Raw genomic sequence first — 17,492 nt, 5'->3', positions numbered from 1 at the left:
TTAGTATACAAGCATGCATAGTGCAGGGCAATGCGGGCCGTTGCTGCTGGATGGCGCAAGAGAGGTAGTGCAGCTTTGGAAACATCCCCTTCTGCAAGGTACTGGACAAACTACAAAGAGAGCATAGGAGGCTGTGACATAACAATAAAAAGGTCTTTAAAGCCGATAAAAGCACAGAGGAAAATGGGTAAATGGCACCTTTGTTACAGAACTCAGGTATTTCTAATCAATGCTACTGTCAACAAAAGTATGCGATGGAGTGTTTATGCACTCATACATGAATATGTATGAAGATGCATTTACAGCAATCATAATTTCACTTGATGAGTTCATTATTCCTGCAGCATTTCCTGCATTCAAACTGCAGGTCGTGTCCACTGGGGGCTTCTTATGCCTGCCTGTGTTTTTCACCACAGAGGCTGTGGAGTGGCAATGGGACTGCAAAAAGGAGGTGGAGGGGACAGACTGTCTTTTTCCTTCTTTATGAGGGTGTCTAAGGAATAATGAGGGTGTCTAAGGAATAAACACATTTACTGTGGAAGAGTATTTGAAAGGGTAGGCCAGACAGCAGGGCTGAGGTCACCCTGTGTCCTGTTTTCCCAGCCAAGCTCCTCCAGATAACTATCCACAGAAAAAGTCAAATAAAATAGAGTTGTCCTTAGGTACACCACAGTAGTATGCTATGCCTGTAGTGAGAAGGGTGGCCATGGTGGTGGGTAAGGGAAACAAGCACTTTTAGGCTGCCAAAAGCAGAAAGAGACATTTAGCAACCTTGGTTTGTACACACACAGACTGGGTGAATCATGTCCCTACATTTCTTTCTGATCAGGGCCATAGTTTGAAGCCAAACCACACAAAATTCTACTGTTCCTTCAGACATTGCCTGCTACAGATATGGAGCCAAACTTCTTGCCAGTGTGGGCAAGATTTCTTCCTGCTCAGCCACAGCAATAGTGGAGATCTAATACCTGCTTTCACTTGAGGGATGCCTTGGTCTTGCTCAAGAATTCCCTGCATACTGCTTAACGGCTGCTTAACTCAAATTAAAAGCTGCCAAACGGTAATGAATTGTCTTTGTGTTTCTAGTTTCACACTAAAGTCTGTGTCCTTCTTTCAAAGTTTTTAATAAAGGAACAGTATTTTAGCAATTTTGCAAATGCTAGAGGAGAAAACAAGGATGTAAACAAAATAGATTCTGAAGACACAAGTTCCACAGAGCAAAGCCTGACCTCCCTGGAACAGAAAAGGCTGACACATATACCCATGGGCATGACATAGTTTCTACTTATTCCAGAATCCTGAATCTCAGATAAGGAAGAAAAAGGCAGAATGTCTTGAATTTTGAAGTCCTTTTGCTCCAAAGCAAAGATGGTGTTCCTGCCTCACTGATCAATTTGAATGATTCTCTGAAGGCTTTGTTAATAATACTTGTAATATATGGAATTCTTTATATTACATTCCTTTCCTTTGTTAGGCTTCATGGTTTCATCAGGAAAGCAGCTCTGCTCAGCTGCCCAGAAATCACTCTTTGATGCTGTTTTGAAGGACACAAAATGACTAAAATTTAACAAAGTGAACTGAAAAATAAAAAACGATACAGTTTTGGCCTGTGTTGCTGAGTAAGTGCTAGCAGCACTCCACGGTGCAGACGTGAGCAGACAATACATCTCCCTTTCTAAACTAGCCTGCTTAAGAAGTGCTAGTATTATCCCAACAGCAATTACAAGGGTTATATATTCGCTAATTAAAAACCTATGCAGCTGGGGTCTAGTCAGCATTAATAATTAGTTGTAGCCATTTCCACCATCTTCCACCTCCACCTCCCTTCTTCCTTTCACAGAAAAAGAGTCTCTGTGCATGTATGTAATTACAGGAAACATACTGCATTGTTAATGTGGCTGTAGCAGACAGAAAGTTCAGGTTTACAGCTTACCAGTGTGTAAAGGTAAGTTGTAGCTACTGGCAACAGTCAGCTCACTAGTTTATTAGGTAATGAGAATTTTCAAGAGTGACAACTAAAGTGGCTATATAATACCAACTATTTGGAAAAGCACAGAAGCTGGAAGGAATGATGCGTCTATTACAGAGACAGGCAACTGTGGACAACCTGTAGGAATTATTCCAGGAACAATTAACTTGTGACAACAAGGTTGTACATTTTCTTTGATCCATAAATGTGATTATGTTCAAATGCAATTACACAAGTTGGAAGTCTCCAGAGGACAGGCAGAAAGGAAACAGGCACCGATAGCAGCACAGAGACAAAACACCCCGAAGAGAGGTCTTTACCAAGTCCTTTCCCCATTGAAACAGCACAGTGTTCACAGTGAGCTGGAAAAGATCCCCATATGTGTCCTGCGATTTCAGGGAATATCAGACAAGTCAGGCCAGAATGCTCATTTCCTGGCAATCCTGAACGATGATCTATCATTACAGACATGTATCTGTCAAGTTGGTATCTGCACATACACGCTGAAGAAATGCCTTGCAGATTGCATTTTCCAGTTATCCTGGACAACATATTATGCTGCACAGAAATACAGACACATAGCCAGAACCCCTGAGAGGAAGGCTTAGAACACCAGAAAAATACGGTGTGACTTCAACAAGTAACAAGGTTATGGATTAGATACACAGATTAAAGTCACATAAATTAATTCAGACCTGCTCCCCAGCAGAATGCCTTTGTGCAGTCATGTTTTCTTTCTTCCCCTCCTCAAGGGATTCCTTTTCGTGTTTTTTTTTTTTTGTTTGTTTTCCTGTACAAATTTTGTAACTCTTCAATACAGTGCCTCAAATGTAAAATTTGTGGAGAGCAGCAAGGAGCTGTCCTAAAGCTGAAAATTCAAAAGCTTCTCTCACACACCATTGATGTTTCTCATAGATCTCAGGGATGTGCCACAGAAATGCAAGCAGACTTCCTTCCTAATAGGGCAGAGGTGAGGACCCTCACCTGCAACCAGAACCAAAGGGGTAGCATGGAATCTGGCACATGCAATGTTAAAGCTTTGTTGTTGCACATCACTTGTATGTTACTGAACAAGCGCTGCAAAAGGGCTGTCATGACACCTATCATTCAGGTTGTGTCCCCTCACTTCATCCTACTGTCAGTGAGCCCTCTGTAGTAGCATTTTGCCAACAAGGAGCTACTGTTTCTTCTTCCCATCAATTGGGCACAATGGGGATTAGGGTAAAAATCACTGTGGTCCTTTGAAGATGATTTTCTCTGGTTTGAGTGGCAAGAGTTAACTACAACCTTTTCAGCTACCCACAGCCATTGACTCTTTCCCTACAGCAGACAGGCTTTTTAATACTGCTGTGGGGAACTGTACTCAGATGACACAGAAAGATCCTTTGGTAATTATTTGGACTAATCCTATTAGGAAAGAAAGGCTTTCAATTGCTAAAGCAGCAAAAAAACCTTTCAGGGAAGAAGCCCACCACTTCAAATTGAATCAACACCCCTTCCATCCCAGGATAACCTGATTGTTATTGTACATAAATAAGAAACATTGTGTTAACTGAAATGAAAAAGTGTTTAACATTTTAAGTATTATTTTAAAATTTAAAAATGTATTTGAAATGGCTACAAATCAAAAAGACACCACTCTGCTTCCTGAACATATCTTACTGGCACTTTACTAGTCCACGGCTCTACTTGTGCATTTTTCAAGTAGCAGACAGTTTTTTACAGAATGTGCAAATTTTTAGAAGGATTTTGCCTATGCTCCAAATTTATGTTTCCCAAATTTGTTGTTATTTTAATGCTACGGTAACATGGCAGTGGTAGAGTCAATTCTTTCATGTACTGATCAGAAATTCAGCTAGAGTGTTTAAAATGACAGTAACTTGATTTATTGAGCAATAAGAGGAATTATTCCTCTATGGCCACCAGCCAAACAAGTAATCTTTTAATAAGGCATGTGCAGTCACTGCATTTCCTTTATGAGGAAAAAAAAAAAGGGAAAAAAAGAAGCCAGTTAAAAAAAATGTGCTTAGGCATCTAAAATGGGCCTAACTCTATACAGACACACCCAACCATGTGTCCTTAGGCACCTCACACACTTGCATCTGCTCATGACTCAAGGCTCTTTTCCATTCCTTACCCTAGAGAGTATTGGATGGACCAGGACTGCTTTACAGATCTTTTTGCTGTGGTAGGCTTCACCCAAGATGTAAATAACAGCTTCTGAGTTTATTTTACAATAACCTGATATGGCCACTATTTTTTTCCCCTTTAGGAGTTTTCCTTCTTCTCTTGAGAGCACATTTTCAACACTGTTACTGCAGGCTGTTTTAGGGTGACCTTCCAAGTTCCTCTTGTTAAAGTTAAGTATCCAGCTTTACAAAAAATGATGAAACATTTCTACGCTAGAGAGGCAAATGTCACTGAAGCTTCTTGCTAAGACTTTGTGGACAATTTTGTTTGAGGAAGTAGTTTTAGTCTTGAGCATCTAAAGTGTCTGTGAGCATTCTCTGGGGTGCCTGCAAATAAAGGTCAGAGTTCCCTCAGAAGCCAAGCCTTGGTCTGGGATACCAAGACTGCAATGTACATTCATTCTAGTCCTAAGGGATGTGCATGGGGTCACTCAGGAAATCTTTCCTTTCATCAGTGTCTTGCTAACATCCAATTGCTGGACTGTCTGTCTTTTGGGAGCATTCAAGAATGTGTCCTTGTGATTGGTGCACCTATGATAAACTTCTGCATTTGCAGATGTTTAACCTCCTTCCAGTAAAGGATTTAGAATAATGTAAGCAGGATTGCACATCTGTTAGAGACTCTGGTAAACAGAATGGGAGTGTTTGATGCCTGACCAGCAGCATTGAGTAGTGTTTGCCCTGAGCAGGAGCATGAAAACAGAGAGAGATGCAGATGCTTTCTGAGACAACTTTCCTTGATTTATTTTGCAAATACAAATAACTGCAAGACTTCTCTACAGCTTCTCACACAACTAAAACAGAGTGAAATATTTTCATAAGTGGAGGGAAGTATTTTCCTAAGGGTTGAGAGAATGTGAGAATATCTCACATTCTCACAAAACTACGGTCGTCTCAGACATACCGTGCTGCTGTCAGTAATTAATAAATGTGTTATAAAACTCTTGTAACTATCTTCAAGCCTGTCTTCTGTACAGCTGTCTTTCTAGCTGAGTTCAAACACATCATTTAATAAATCGATCCCTTCCCCTTTCCCCACAAGTATTCCTATTTAAACATCTACATTTTCTCGTAGTAACATTATGCATTGTGTCTGAAATCGACATGATCATGGAAATTCCCAAAGGAACCTGCAGCACGGCTCATGTTGCTCTCACTGAACAGGAAATGCAACCGTTGTTACTCATCCTTCCTCTATAATGAAGAGTCAGATTCATTGCCTTGCTGTGCTGAGGAGGAAATTGCTGCATAATCACCTTTTACAGCTAGACAATCCCCTCTTTCCAAAGCAGGCTAAGCATGCGAATTCTCCAGACATATTTGATGAATTTCTAATCACAGTGGGAGAAACAACAGGGCAAAGGCGAGTGTCAGTGACAAAAGCCTTGTGCTGGCTCCCTACTGAAGACATTGTTTTCCTTGTATGTTCACCCACATATTAATTGTGAGTTATACATATTAATTGTGTCTGCTTTGGGAAAAATAAACCATTATCAGGTCAAACTGTGGCCAGTCTTAAGGCCAGTTAGAAGTCTTGAAAATACCAGCATACGCATCTTTCTCAGCACTTCACATGGGCTGTAAAAATGAGACCCCCAGGATCTCCTGATTTACCATCTTACATGACCACTGTAGTTCAGGGAGTGTCTCCTGCCACACAGGATGTTCCCTTCTATCTCTCAAGCTAAGACAGGGACCTCTGCAGGCTGCAAAGAGCAGGCCAAGTTACACCTCTCCAGCCTGTCAGATTTGATTTGATAGCCTTCTATAGTTAGATTTTCCTTTATGGGGAAGAGACGCATTTCTTTCTTCCATGTGGGAACAGGGAAAAAAAAATCTTTATCTGCCATTGTGAAACACGTATTTGCTCAGGCCCTCTTCAGATCAAAGTTCTTAAGGAAATTTTCAGAACAGATTTGACAGTTGCCTGGAAAATAGGAGCATGCATTCCCCCACTGCACTAACAAAAACAAATGCTCTTCATGCAAGGCCTAGTAAACGTCATGTGTTAGCATATAAGTCAGTCATGAATTAAAAGAGGGCAAGGATAACATTTTCTAGTAACAAAACAAGTCCACAGTTTGACATAAAAACTATTTTTTGCACCTTCCTCTACCTTTTCAGCCTTGCTCACAGTCAGAGCCAATAATCAGTTAAAGCACTGACATATTATGGTGCTCTATATTCCCGTATCAATCATGTGTGACACTATTCAAGGTGTCTAAAACAGCATGTGACTCCAGTCACAATATTTGATTATGTGGCTTGCTTGTAATTGTTTCTAGTCAATGTAGATAAGGGATGAGGAGAGGCAACAGACCAAGAGAAGATTACACTCCACTTCATGGCTTAGGGCTTAACATCTGTTGTCCCTAACTGCTCTGGATCTCTAAGGTGGGAGAAGCTTCCATCTGAAGTCATGGGATGCTGGTGGCCTCGTGGTGAGGAACCTAATCCATAGCATAATGGGGTGGTGGTTGCTACGGGAGAGTGGGAGGGAGCTGGAGCCAACAACTAAACAAGATTATAGAAGAGACAAGTCTCCCTGCAGATCTATTGAGAGAAAAACTAGAAGTCAGAAAGGTTGAGTTACCTCTCATAGTCTTGGCCTAGGGAAAACTCATTTAGCACAGGCATCATCTGTCTGTTGTGTGCTTCCCCTACCAGTCCCTGAGGCACCAGTTGCTGCCTCCTGCCTGAGACAGACCACAGGGCTTGACGGGCTCTGGGGCTGGCCAGCCTGCCTGCTGCTGCATGTCTGTGATTGGTCTGCCTCCCCATCATCTGTGAGGATGGGCTGGCAGCAGAAATTCTGCTCTGCAGCCCATGCTGCTTTCCAGAAGCTCAGCTTCACTTTCCTCCCTGTCAGGTCAGCATGACTGCTTCACATGTGGTCAGTCTGACACGCTGACAGCCGGGACTCTTGTTCAAGAGTGGGTGATATTTCAATTTTTGACAGTTGGCATTGTGCACACAAATTGTGCTGAAATCAATTGGGGTTGCTGTTTTCTGCAGAGCTACTGATAGCGAAGACATGATCATGACTAGGGCAGAGGAAGAAAGAGCCCTCAGAGATAGAAAAGTATGTAGAGCTCCTTAAAGACTCACTGGACAGTTATTAGTCAGTGTTTCTTGTAAGTGCTGTAATGTACTTTGTCACAGTGACAATTTCTTGTGATAATAAAAGGGGAGATGCCAAGAATATGGCTATGTTTAAGAAATGAGCAGTAAGATCTGGTTGAGACAAAGGCTCAGCAGAAAAGCCAGCTCATACACACATGCTCTCCTTTCTGCTTAGACAAGCCTTTCTGCACTTCACATCCCCTTAATACCAGGACACAGCAGAAGAACTTGAGAGCAGCAAGTTAAAACAAGCAATAACCAATTGCCCACTTACTTACCCCCAGTCTAAAGAGTTAGCTGATGCCCATTTCTTCTTAAACAGCTTTTTAAAGAATTCTTTCTTCCTTAAGAAATTTTCAAAATTTTCAATAATCTTGTGCTAGTGCATCAACTATAGCTAATGTAATTCTACTACAGCTGCCCACCCCACATCTTGATCTGAAGATCTTACAACAGTCAGTGTAGGACTGTAGTGATAGGACAAGGGGTAATGGGTTGAAACTTAAGCAGCAGAGGTTTAGACTGGATATAAGGAAGAAATTCTTTACTGTTAGGATGGTGAGGTACTGGAATGGGTTGCCCAGGGAGGTTGTGAATGCTCCATCCCTGGCAGTGTTCAAGGCCAGGTTGGATGAAGCCTTGGGTGACACGGTTTAGTGTGAGGTGTCCCTGCCCATGGCAGGGGGGTTGGAACTAGATGATCTTGAGGTCCTTTCCAACCCTAACTATTCTGATTCTATGATTCTATTTGGCTCACTCTTTTTCATTATTTTTTCTCCATCCAGAGAAAACTCTCTGTCCAGCACATCATACATGCTGGTTTTCTGGTTTTTGTAAATGACAATCTCATACTTTGTATTTACAAATAATAAATGCTATTCCTCAAGATAAAACATCATCCAGAGGAACAGATTCATAGTGAATTAAAAGGAAAGAATCCCTCCCCTGTACCCAGCCTTTCCTACTGGCCATCTGCTAATAGTGCCCATGTGTGTATAAAATTCATTTGCACATTTAAATTGAAAAACTCCATTTGCTCAGCCTGCCTATAACTGTGCTCTCTTGCTGGGGTGAATATTAGGTCTCTGATGCATGCATATTATCCAGTGAACATATAATTGCAAATGCAATCCACATCCAATTATCTTGAGTTTTACTGCATATTTTCTCTTCATAACTCAAGTAGTAAGTACAACAACACATTAGCACTCCAGGTGTCCATTTGGCTGGAAGAATTAGTAGCACGCTGGCATTTAGCTCCTGTCCTCTAGATTGTAATTCACTTATGGCATTGCTGCCAGCATGAGAGGTCACTTATACACTTGGTGCAGGGTACAGACACTGTGGGAAGACACCAACAATCCTCTGAATCTGACAGAAACATGCAACTAGACCAATTAGGGCAAACAGTCCCGAAACCATGTCTAATTTCCTCTTTCCTGGCTCCAAGAATGTGTTTCACTGATGCCCAGCCCAAATATGCTGGCTGAACACACGTGAAGAGCATTTCAGATGTGTGTTACCTCCCATGAAACTTGGGATTGATCTGCCGCCCTTTGGGATCACAGCTATATTGGCTTGACTACTAGTCTACCAAAAAAGATACAGAATCCATACTCACAGCATTCCTTCCCTGGACACATCTTAACTTCCTCCTTCCACCAAAATGATAAATACTTAGAGGAGTTATAAGCTTCTACTCTGCAGATGTAGCTTTCTTAGAAACCAGGGACAGCACCTGATACAGAGCTTGATTACACAAGAGAATTGAAACACAAGTTCTGTGTCATGACAGACGGACATGCATTTGAATGAGCTGCATTGCTGCTGAAGGCAATTCATCATCCTTCCTGCAAAATTAGTGTTTATGATTCTTCTGGCCTCTCGCAGACTCTGAGACAACTGTTATCCTACTGTCTGTCAAGTATCAGTTGCCATTGTGGCCATTAATGGGTTTTGTGTAGATCATTAAAATATTCAAGAACTATGCATAGCCTGAAGCTTGTTTTAAGCCAAAGATTTCCCCAGTGGGAAATGGAAGGAAAGAGCTGTTCCAGGGAAATAATAAAAGTTGTACTAAAAGTATAAGAAGTACAGTGAAAGATTAGACTACAATACTATTTCACTATGTGTCCTGTGGAGTCAGAGGAATCACCCCATGTTTTCATTGCTTTAAATAACATAAAATACTAAGAAATTCAAAACAATAAGTGCTAGTTTTGGACTTTCATAGAATGGAAAAAAAGCAGAAGGGGGCGGGGGGGGGGGAGTGGGGAGGACATTTAATCAGGCTGAAGTACCAGACATTTAAACCTACCTTTCTCTCAGAACAATAACTAAACTGTTGAACTAAAGCCTCACAGCACTGGGCACCAGTGCTTAAAAGCATACAGCAGAATTTTAGCTACAACTGAGAGAACATTCTCAGTTACTCTGACTAAAAACACAGACATTTTAAACAGATGAAAGCATTGCATGTGGTTAGCTCACTTCCAATTTGAGAAGACTAGATAAAATTCTGCCACTGACAATTTGTGCCACAATTGGCAGCAGTAGATCTACGGGTAGCATTCTACAATGTACGGCTACCTCCGTGGCTTTCACAGCTAGGTATCTGCCTGCAAAATAGACATTATTGAAAAAATGCCCTCATATTTTTTCACTGGGGTCTGGCTTATCTTTTGCTTTTATAAAACAACCATTGCAATAATACTCCTTAGCAAACCTGCAGAAATTCTGGAGAGCCCATCTACCTGTCAGATGCTTGACTGTGTTATTAAGAAGCATATTTGAGGTCATTGTGAATATTACCAGAAAAATATCAGTAATAAAGTTCAGATTCCACTTTATAAACCTCAGGAAAGTAATGACTGAATTCACTTCTGAAGGGCTATTACGACCGTGTGTATAAATGTTAAATTTTATGATAAGCTCAGTGGCACATGGTGTTTGTAAACACTTCAGGCTGCAGAGCTGTGTCCAGTCAAATCCTTCCTGACTCAACATCAGTTCTGAACATATATAGCTCTCGAACAAGAAGCTTTTTTTGTGCTGAATAAACAGAACAGAAACAGATGAACAAACAAAAAAGCCAAATGCTCAGGGCTGGAAAAACAGTTGTCTCCACTGTTGGCTTGAGATTGTAGTATGTATTGTGTCATCTCAACCGTGGTTGCTAAACTCAGGAAGGCTGAGGTGTAATGCCATCTGTGTCCCCCACGTACATCATGATAGGGAAGGTTTGGGTGAGATAGCCGGCCTGACAGCTCAAATGTACCTACACTGCTCAGCAGCAAAGTGATCATGCTGTCAGTCCAAGGACAAGTGTAATAGCTAGACTGTATCCATCTCACAGACCATTTAACTGTGACTTTGCCCTTCATTAAAAATAATTTACCTGTATGCTTTTTCCAGTTCCCAGTGCCTAAATTCTGGGAAGGTTGTGTCTTACCTCACCCAGGCAGTGTTTTTATGGCTTTAATATGGTTTTATGATTAATTTTCTCTGGTATGATATAAATGCACCTGGAAATGTTTGGGGGTTGCAGTGTCTGTTGAGATATAGAAGGACTTGCTTAGGGTGACAGGAGTCAGACTGGTAGGGTAGAACCTGTACTGCCTCCTTGGGAAAGGTCTTGATACACTTTATTCTTTGTACTGTGCTTAGGTGTCTTGAAAAGCAGTAGTTGACATGAGCCAGAATGACACAAGAAAGAATATTCATGATGAAACGGGTAAACACTGCTTTAGCATTCCAGCTCACTCCTCAGCTTCACTCCACTTACCACCCTAGGTTTTCCCTTCATGATCATCCGTCATAAATTAGAAATGCCCCATGCTATTTTAGCTTGCAACAAGATTGATGCAGTTTGGAAATCGGAGGGCTGTGAAAAGTTTTCTCCTGTGCAAAAAGCAGATTTGTGTAGATGGGAAAACTGGGAATTATTTTGCCAGAAGATCTCTGACAGCTGGATACTGTGATAAATAAAACTGCTTGTAAGTCCTATGAGCTCTCTACATCCATAGCAAAGTTGAAATGACTAGCATGAAGAGTGGGCTGTCTGGAGAAGAAAATATTGTGAAGAAATGTAAGAGCCTTTATGTATGTATATATTCACTGAAAGAAAACACTAACATCCATCAGACATGATTCATAAAGGACAATCACTGCAGGGCATAGCTTAATTTTAAAATAAAAGCCAGAACAGGGTGTTCTTGCCATGCATTTTCTTGCTATTGAAGATGTCAACTCAAAATTACGGACTTGCTGACTACTGCTGAATATTTGGGAAGACGCACACCTAAAAGGAACTTCAGACTGTAAAAAGCTGCTCTTTAATTGCTGCAGTGACTACACCGATTCCTTCTCCTCTCTGTAGAGGGGTAAAATGTCAAGAAAACCAGAAACCATTAGGAACCTGCAAGAACATTTTGATAATGAAAGTCACGGGAGATATAACTTTCCCACTTTGTATTCAATTAAGAGAGGTTACCAAAAGGTGATTTAGAGGAGATGTGAACATGAAGGAAGCAGTGGTATTTTCTTCCTGAGGGTTTAGCTTGGCTCCCACTGCACTGTTACAGTACTGTTAGCATAGGAACAAAGGCAGAGTATTGCTTTTAATTTACTTGGTTGGAACTGTCATAGTCTAAACTGAGTCTCAGCCATAGCATGCCACTGTGTTTTTGGAGAAGCTAACGAGGAGACACAGTGGTGGCTTTTCAAAGCCATGCATTTAAGAAAAGATCACCTTTATGTATACAGTGCTCTGCTAAGGACTTTTGAAATATAACTTCTGTTATGCAGTTTGCATTTTTTAAGTAGTATAAAAGTTATTTATCAAGGGCTTATTCTTAAACTAATGGAAACTTATTCAAAGCCATGCACTTTATTAGTTATACTGAAGATAACAGAGTACTTTTCTGTTCAGCTTTTATCTGCTTTAATCTTTTATAAACAGATCCAATCAAATACTGAGACACTTCCAGTTGTTAAGTAGTAGGGACTCCCTGGATTTCTGCTCAAAAATATAAAAAGCCTAGGAGAGCAGACAGATAACATCCCCTATTGCTTCCCAACCAATACAGTAAGCTTCCTATTGCTCTCTGAGAAATTTTGTTCCTTTTCCCTGGAAAACAGCATCTGACTCTTGTGGTTGACCAGAGCTGCTTGAATTGGAAGCTCAGCATGAAAATAAAGCATTGAACTCAGTCTCAACTTCGTTGATTTTCATTCATTTTGTGTTTGTGCTTTGTCACAGACTTCTACTGCCAGACCATGAACTTGAAACAACTCTTCATGGACCAGGGCCCTCCGATTCCACAGAGTATCTCTATTTACAGCCAATGCAGCCTAAGACCTCCTCCTGGAATAGAAAGCCCAGAACACATCATCTAAGAAAGCTAGCTGTGTGTGCCTCTGTGTCAAAGAGAGCTCAGAAAACCTCTAGGCATGCTGGGGTAATTCACATTCGGAAACTCAAATTCCCATTAGGACTTTCCTCTTTGTTGGATCTTTCCTACCAAAGCTTAAACAGCAGAACCACCCCCCCTCCCCCAGAAACAAGGAAGAGGCCTCAGAGGAACTCAAAGGATCTTGCATTGTGAGACTGTTTACACAGCAGATGTTAGCATGGAGCCTAAGGGCAAAATCTGTTTGGGGATAAGTTGGTCTTGGGACAACAGGTAGAAGATGAGGAGACAGAATTTCTGGGCTATAAGGAATAAGCTGGGAATTCCCTTGCATTAAGAAACAAATATTATTCTGTACCCATGCTCATATTTATAAATTTTGTCTGTTGTACCATTCTTTTTTCCCACTTGCTCTGAGCTCTTTGGTTCCTTTATGTTTTTGTATAAAGTGCTGCCATTCTTAATTTCAGCATGGTTAATGACATATTTTGATTTGCCAGAGTGCCTGAAATAGATGTGTGCTTCTGTAAAGGTCATGTATTCCATGCTGTTCACAGTTCTTTGCCCAAGTAGTGTCACTGCCTGTCATGTACCTTTATTCAGTAGGAACTACCCTGGTGCCTCACAAATTACATGGAAAAGAGAAGATTTCCAGAAGGCTGATTCAATACTACAAAGTACGTTCATAATTTCTATCTGGAAAGAGCATAGGCAGCAGGGAACACGAGTCCTTGAGCTGTTTTTGTCACATTGACAGTACCAGAGACTTCTCCCCATGGAAGACAACAACAACCAAAACACCAAGGCCAGATCATCAGCACATCCCTGTGCTACAGGAGCTCATGTCCTCCCATATAGCATAGGTTATGCTGGCAAACCAAAAAGATGATGTCTCAGGTGGGCATTTAGTACATGTTACTTCAGCATACTGGGGAGAAGAAGTCAGAAAGGCATAAACTAATGCTCTGATAGAAGAGGTTTTGCCTTGATTAGATCCTCTGGAAGACCCTCGAAGAATCCAGGCCTTACCAGCAGTGTCTTGAAGCCAAATTTCTATATGACTAACAGGGTCTCAGAAGCAGAGTTCCTGACATACCCAGAGGAAACCTAGAGATGAAGTCTGCAGCATCCCATGTCTTAGACTTATCTAAGGCAGCAATTAACAATATGACTTTTGGTCAGCTACCCTGTTGTGAGGGTGTCCCCCACTTCATCAGTGAGGACACAATGAGTTTTTTAAAAGGCAGTGGGATTGGTGTCTGTGAAATTATTTCAGAAATATTACAAACAACAGAAACATTTGTGACTTGTATGGCAGCAGAGTAGACTGCTGGTACTGCTTTCACGGTGTAATCCGTGACCTTAGGAAACGCATCCTGACATAAACAGATCCAAACTACTGCCTTCAGACTTACATGTAGATACTTTCTAAATCTATGTATGAGTGCATATTTATACATAAACCACTATTGCCTTATCATATACAAATGCTGGGGCAATTGCTAGCATTATAGATTTATTCTTATATGTACATAAGTTTGTCATCTCTGTTAAATTTAAACACAAAAAACAGGTTTTGTCATGCCAGATCAAATAGTAGGGTACTGAGATTACCACTGCATTGCTTACTGTGATTAGAGTTACAATGGAGAAAGAAACAACAAAAACTAACACACTGTGCTAGGTTTTAACAGGGGATCTTCACTTGTCTTCATCTCTACTGTCAGTAAAACTTTACTAACCAGGAGGGTCAAACTCATTTTGTATTAAACAAGAACTAGTTATCCAACCCTGCCCTTGGTCACTCACTGTGCTCTTAGAACAAAGCAAATACTTTTCTCCAGAGATGATTATTCAGAATAATAAAACAAATGAAATAATTAAGCAAAATGCGTCAAATGGTGAAGTGTTTTCCTCTGACCCACTGTCCCACTAAGGCATCAGGTATAGCGCTGTCTGACAGAAGCAGCCTCTCAGTCTATGGAACAGATGAGTTAGATGGTGACAGTTGAAGATGTCAGACTGACTTATTACAAGAGCAGGAGTTGGGAATCCAGCTGTGCTAGCATATCTGCAACCTGAGTAATTGCCTTCAACATGTGAATTCCTTCAGCTTTTTCAATTGGTTACAGTACTCTCCTCTTCCCAACCTGCCCCAAGTGACTCTCCTCTGTTACTAGACTCTCCTAAAACAATTTTAATCTTTCATCCGAAGATAGCTGCATTCCAGAAGTTACTGAGATGCTACCAGTGTATTTAGGTTTTCTGGCAAAACTGTGGAGCCTTTTGGGGATGAAGGAAGTTAAACACGTGTTCAAATGTTAGGCAGTATTCCCTGTATTTTTTCTGATCCTTACACTGTGCTGCAGCATTGTCCATCTTTTTTGTCTGTCCATTGTAAAGGGAATATTAGAAACTAGTATCTGTCAAACTCAGAATAAAATAAAGCAAACAAAACAGAGGAAACTAAATTAAAGCAGAAACTCTGTATGTACTATATTATGCTATCCTGCAAGATATCTGGTCACCAAATAACACTGTCTCTTAAAAGAACTGTAGTTTACAGTGGAGTTTCACTCTTTATCTGCATTTTCTTGATTCCACATGTTTGGGCTAAACATGAAAGACAAGCACACTCCTGTAGGTACCTCTACAAGAGCAGTAACATTTAAAAAGATAAAGACATCTAACTAAAATTCCAAACATTATTTGAATTTTATCCAAACATCCAAAATTCCAAAAATTCTAGACATCAGACAACTTAAGTGGTCCAAGAACTTCTTGCCAATCTAGACAACCCTTGAAACAATTGCTTGAAATAGCAGTTTTTTAGAGGTTTGGATAAGTATCCTGAAGGCAGAAGAAATAGCCACATAAAACCTATATTATTTGGGACCCAAACTTTCTGTCTTCCATGCACACCAATTAAGGTTTTTATGATACTTAGACAAAATCTGTAGTTTTTGAAAGTGAACTACTGTTGGGTACTACATAAATAAATACAGGGGAGAAGGACTAGTTTCACTTTAGGAGATGAAGGAAACTTTCTTGTTAAGATTTTAGGATACAGATGATGTACTGGCCAGGCTGTTTGCCTCATATATGCAAAAATTTTCCTGTTAAAAATATTCCATAAACCAATGGCCATTACACTGTGTCACAGCTGATTTTACTGTCTCAGTATGGAACATTTTTATCAAAACATCTCAGTATTGTACTTGAGAAAATGTGACAGGCAAAAAGTCTTTGCATATCTCATTTCTATGTGGCGTATCTGCTCTCCATTTAGTATGCAGTTTGTAATCTGTTACTGCACCACAAGCAGATGAAGCGTTAGGCAGGTGCCTCTCTCTGCCAGGCTTGGTTCTTGCAAGTTGCTAATTCCAGAGAGAAGAAATGAGCAGTCTAACCTGACACATTTCTTTTCCAAATAGTCTTTCTTTCTTAAATATCTGTGCAGGTATTACAGGCCAGCATGAAAGTCTGCGGGAAATTAGATTACAGTCATCTATAGGACAGATGACCAACTGGGTCTTTCCCTCCAGCCAAAAGCTAACCAAACCTGTTCAGTACTCTTCTGAAAAAGAAGCAATAAGCAAGCTGGGGTCAGCTTTCTACCTGGTCTTCATCCATACTCTTGCCTCCAGCTGGGCATCATCTCAGCCTGCTAGATAGTGTACGGGAGTATGCATGGTGCAGAGAATATGCTCCAAGCATATTCAGTACCACAGTTTCTAGCTCATCTTCTTGTGCAAGCAGAAGAATCTGAACTGACAACCACAGTGTAAGACAATCAGGTCTGAAATATTGAGCACATCATATGCCCTGCCTTTTTGCTTCACAAGACATTTTAGTGAGCAGCCCTTAGTGGGCAGCATAAATAAGGACATGAAAGTAATGCTGTAAGGTGAAACTAAGCAAATGTTTCTGTCTTTGATGGAGTTTGAAACACACTTCCACAGGCAGTGGGCATTTTCTACTCCTTCATTTTCTACAAGCGTTCAACTTTTGATGCAGTTTAGCCCCCAGAGCATGGGTTTCCAAACTGTTGCTGTCAATAGAGACAGGAAGCTGAAGTACAACATCACTACTAGTCTGCACACCTGTTCTCTGCTGGAGATGGTTCGTATGCAACAGAAGCTGTGGTCATTGTAAACAGGCTGTATCCCGCCACATTCTCTCATTTCCCTCTTGCACCATACAAATGTTTCTGCATGTCATAATTTAAGGCCAGCTGGTAACTCAGAACCACTCAGAAGCTACATCACTCTTCCCCTTCTTCCCTCGCCCCAGCTCCCAGAGGGATGGGGAGGAGAATCGAAAGAATGTAACTCCCATGGGTTGAGATAAGAACAGTCCAGTGACTAAGGTATAACATAAAACCACTGCTGCTACCACCAATAATAATAATAATGATAAGGGAAATAACAAGGGAACAGAATATGAAGCTAAAAAAGGAAAAGAAAGCAATGAACCCCAGTGACACACAATGCCATTGCTCGTCACCCACCGTCTGGTACCCAGCCTGACTTGAGCAGTGATCTGGGCCTTCTGGGTAACTGCCCTCAGTTTATATACTGAGCATGACGTGTTGTGGTATGGAATACCTCTTTGGCTAGTTTGGGTCAGGTGGCCAGTCTCTAATTCCTCCCGGCTTCCCGTGTCCTTCCTCGACTGGCAGAGAATAAGAGACTGAGAAGTCCTTGATCAGGGCAAGCACTGTTCAGCAACAATTGAAAACATCAGTGAGTTATCATCAGTGTTCCCAGACTAAAGCTGAAAACCCAGCACTGCACCAGC

At 41.0% G+C, this 17,492-nt stretch overlaps 1 protein-coding gene across 1 annotated transcript in view; it reads right to left on the bottom strand.

Moving 5' to 3' along the window:
- The window catches only part of LOC117437966 (pro-neuregulin-1, membrane-bound isoform-like), a 69,744-nt gene continuing 52,252 nt past the window's right edge, over window positions 1–17,492 (bottom strand). Inside the window, exon 6 of the mRNA XM_034073095.1 lies at window positions 1–110. Within this exon, the coding sequence (XP_033928986.1) occupies window positions 1–110 (110 nt within the window). The remainder of the gene's footprint in view (window positions 111–17,492) is intronic.

Source organism: Melopsittacus undulatus, chromosome Z, assembly GCF_012275295.1.
Source record: "Melopsittacus undulatus isolate bMelUnd1 chromosome Z, bMelUnd1.mat.Z, whole genome shotgun sequence".
In the NCBI taxonomy this organism is placed as follows: Eukaryota; Metazoa; Chordata; class Aves; order Psittaciformes; family Psittaculidae; genus Melopsittacus; species Melopsittacus undulatus.
This window is presented reverse-complemented; position numbering and strand designations above follow the sequence as displayed.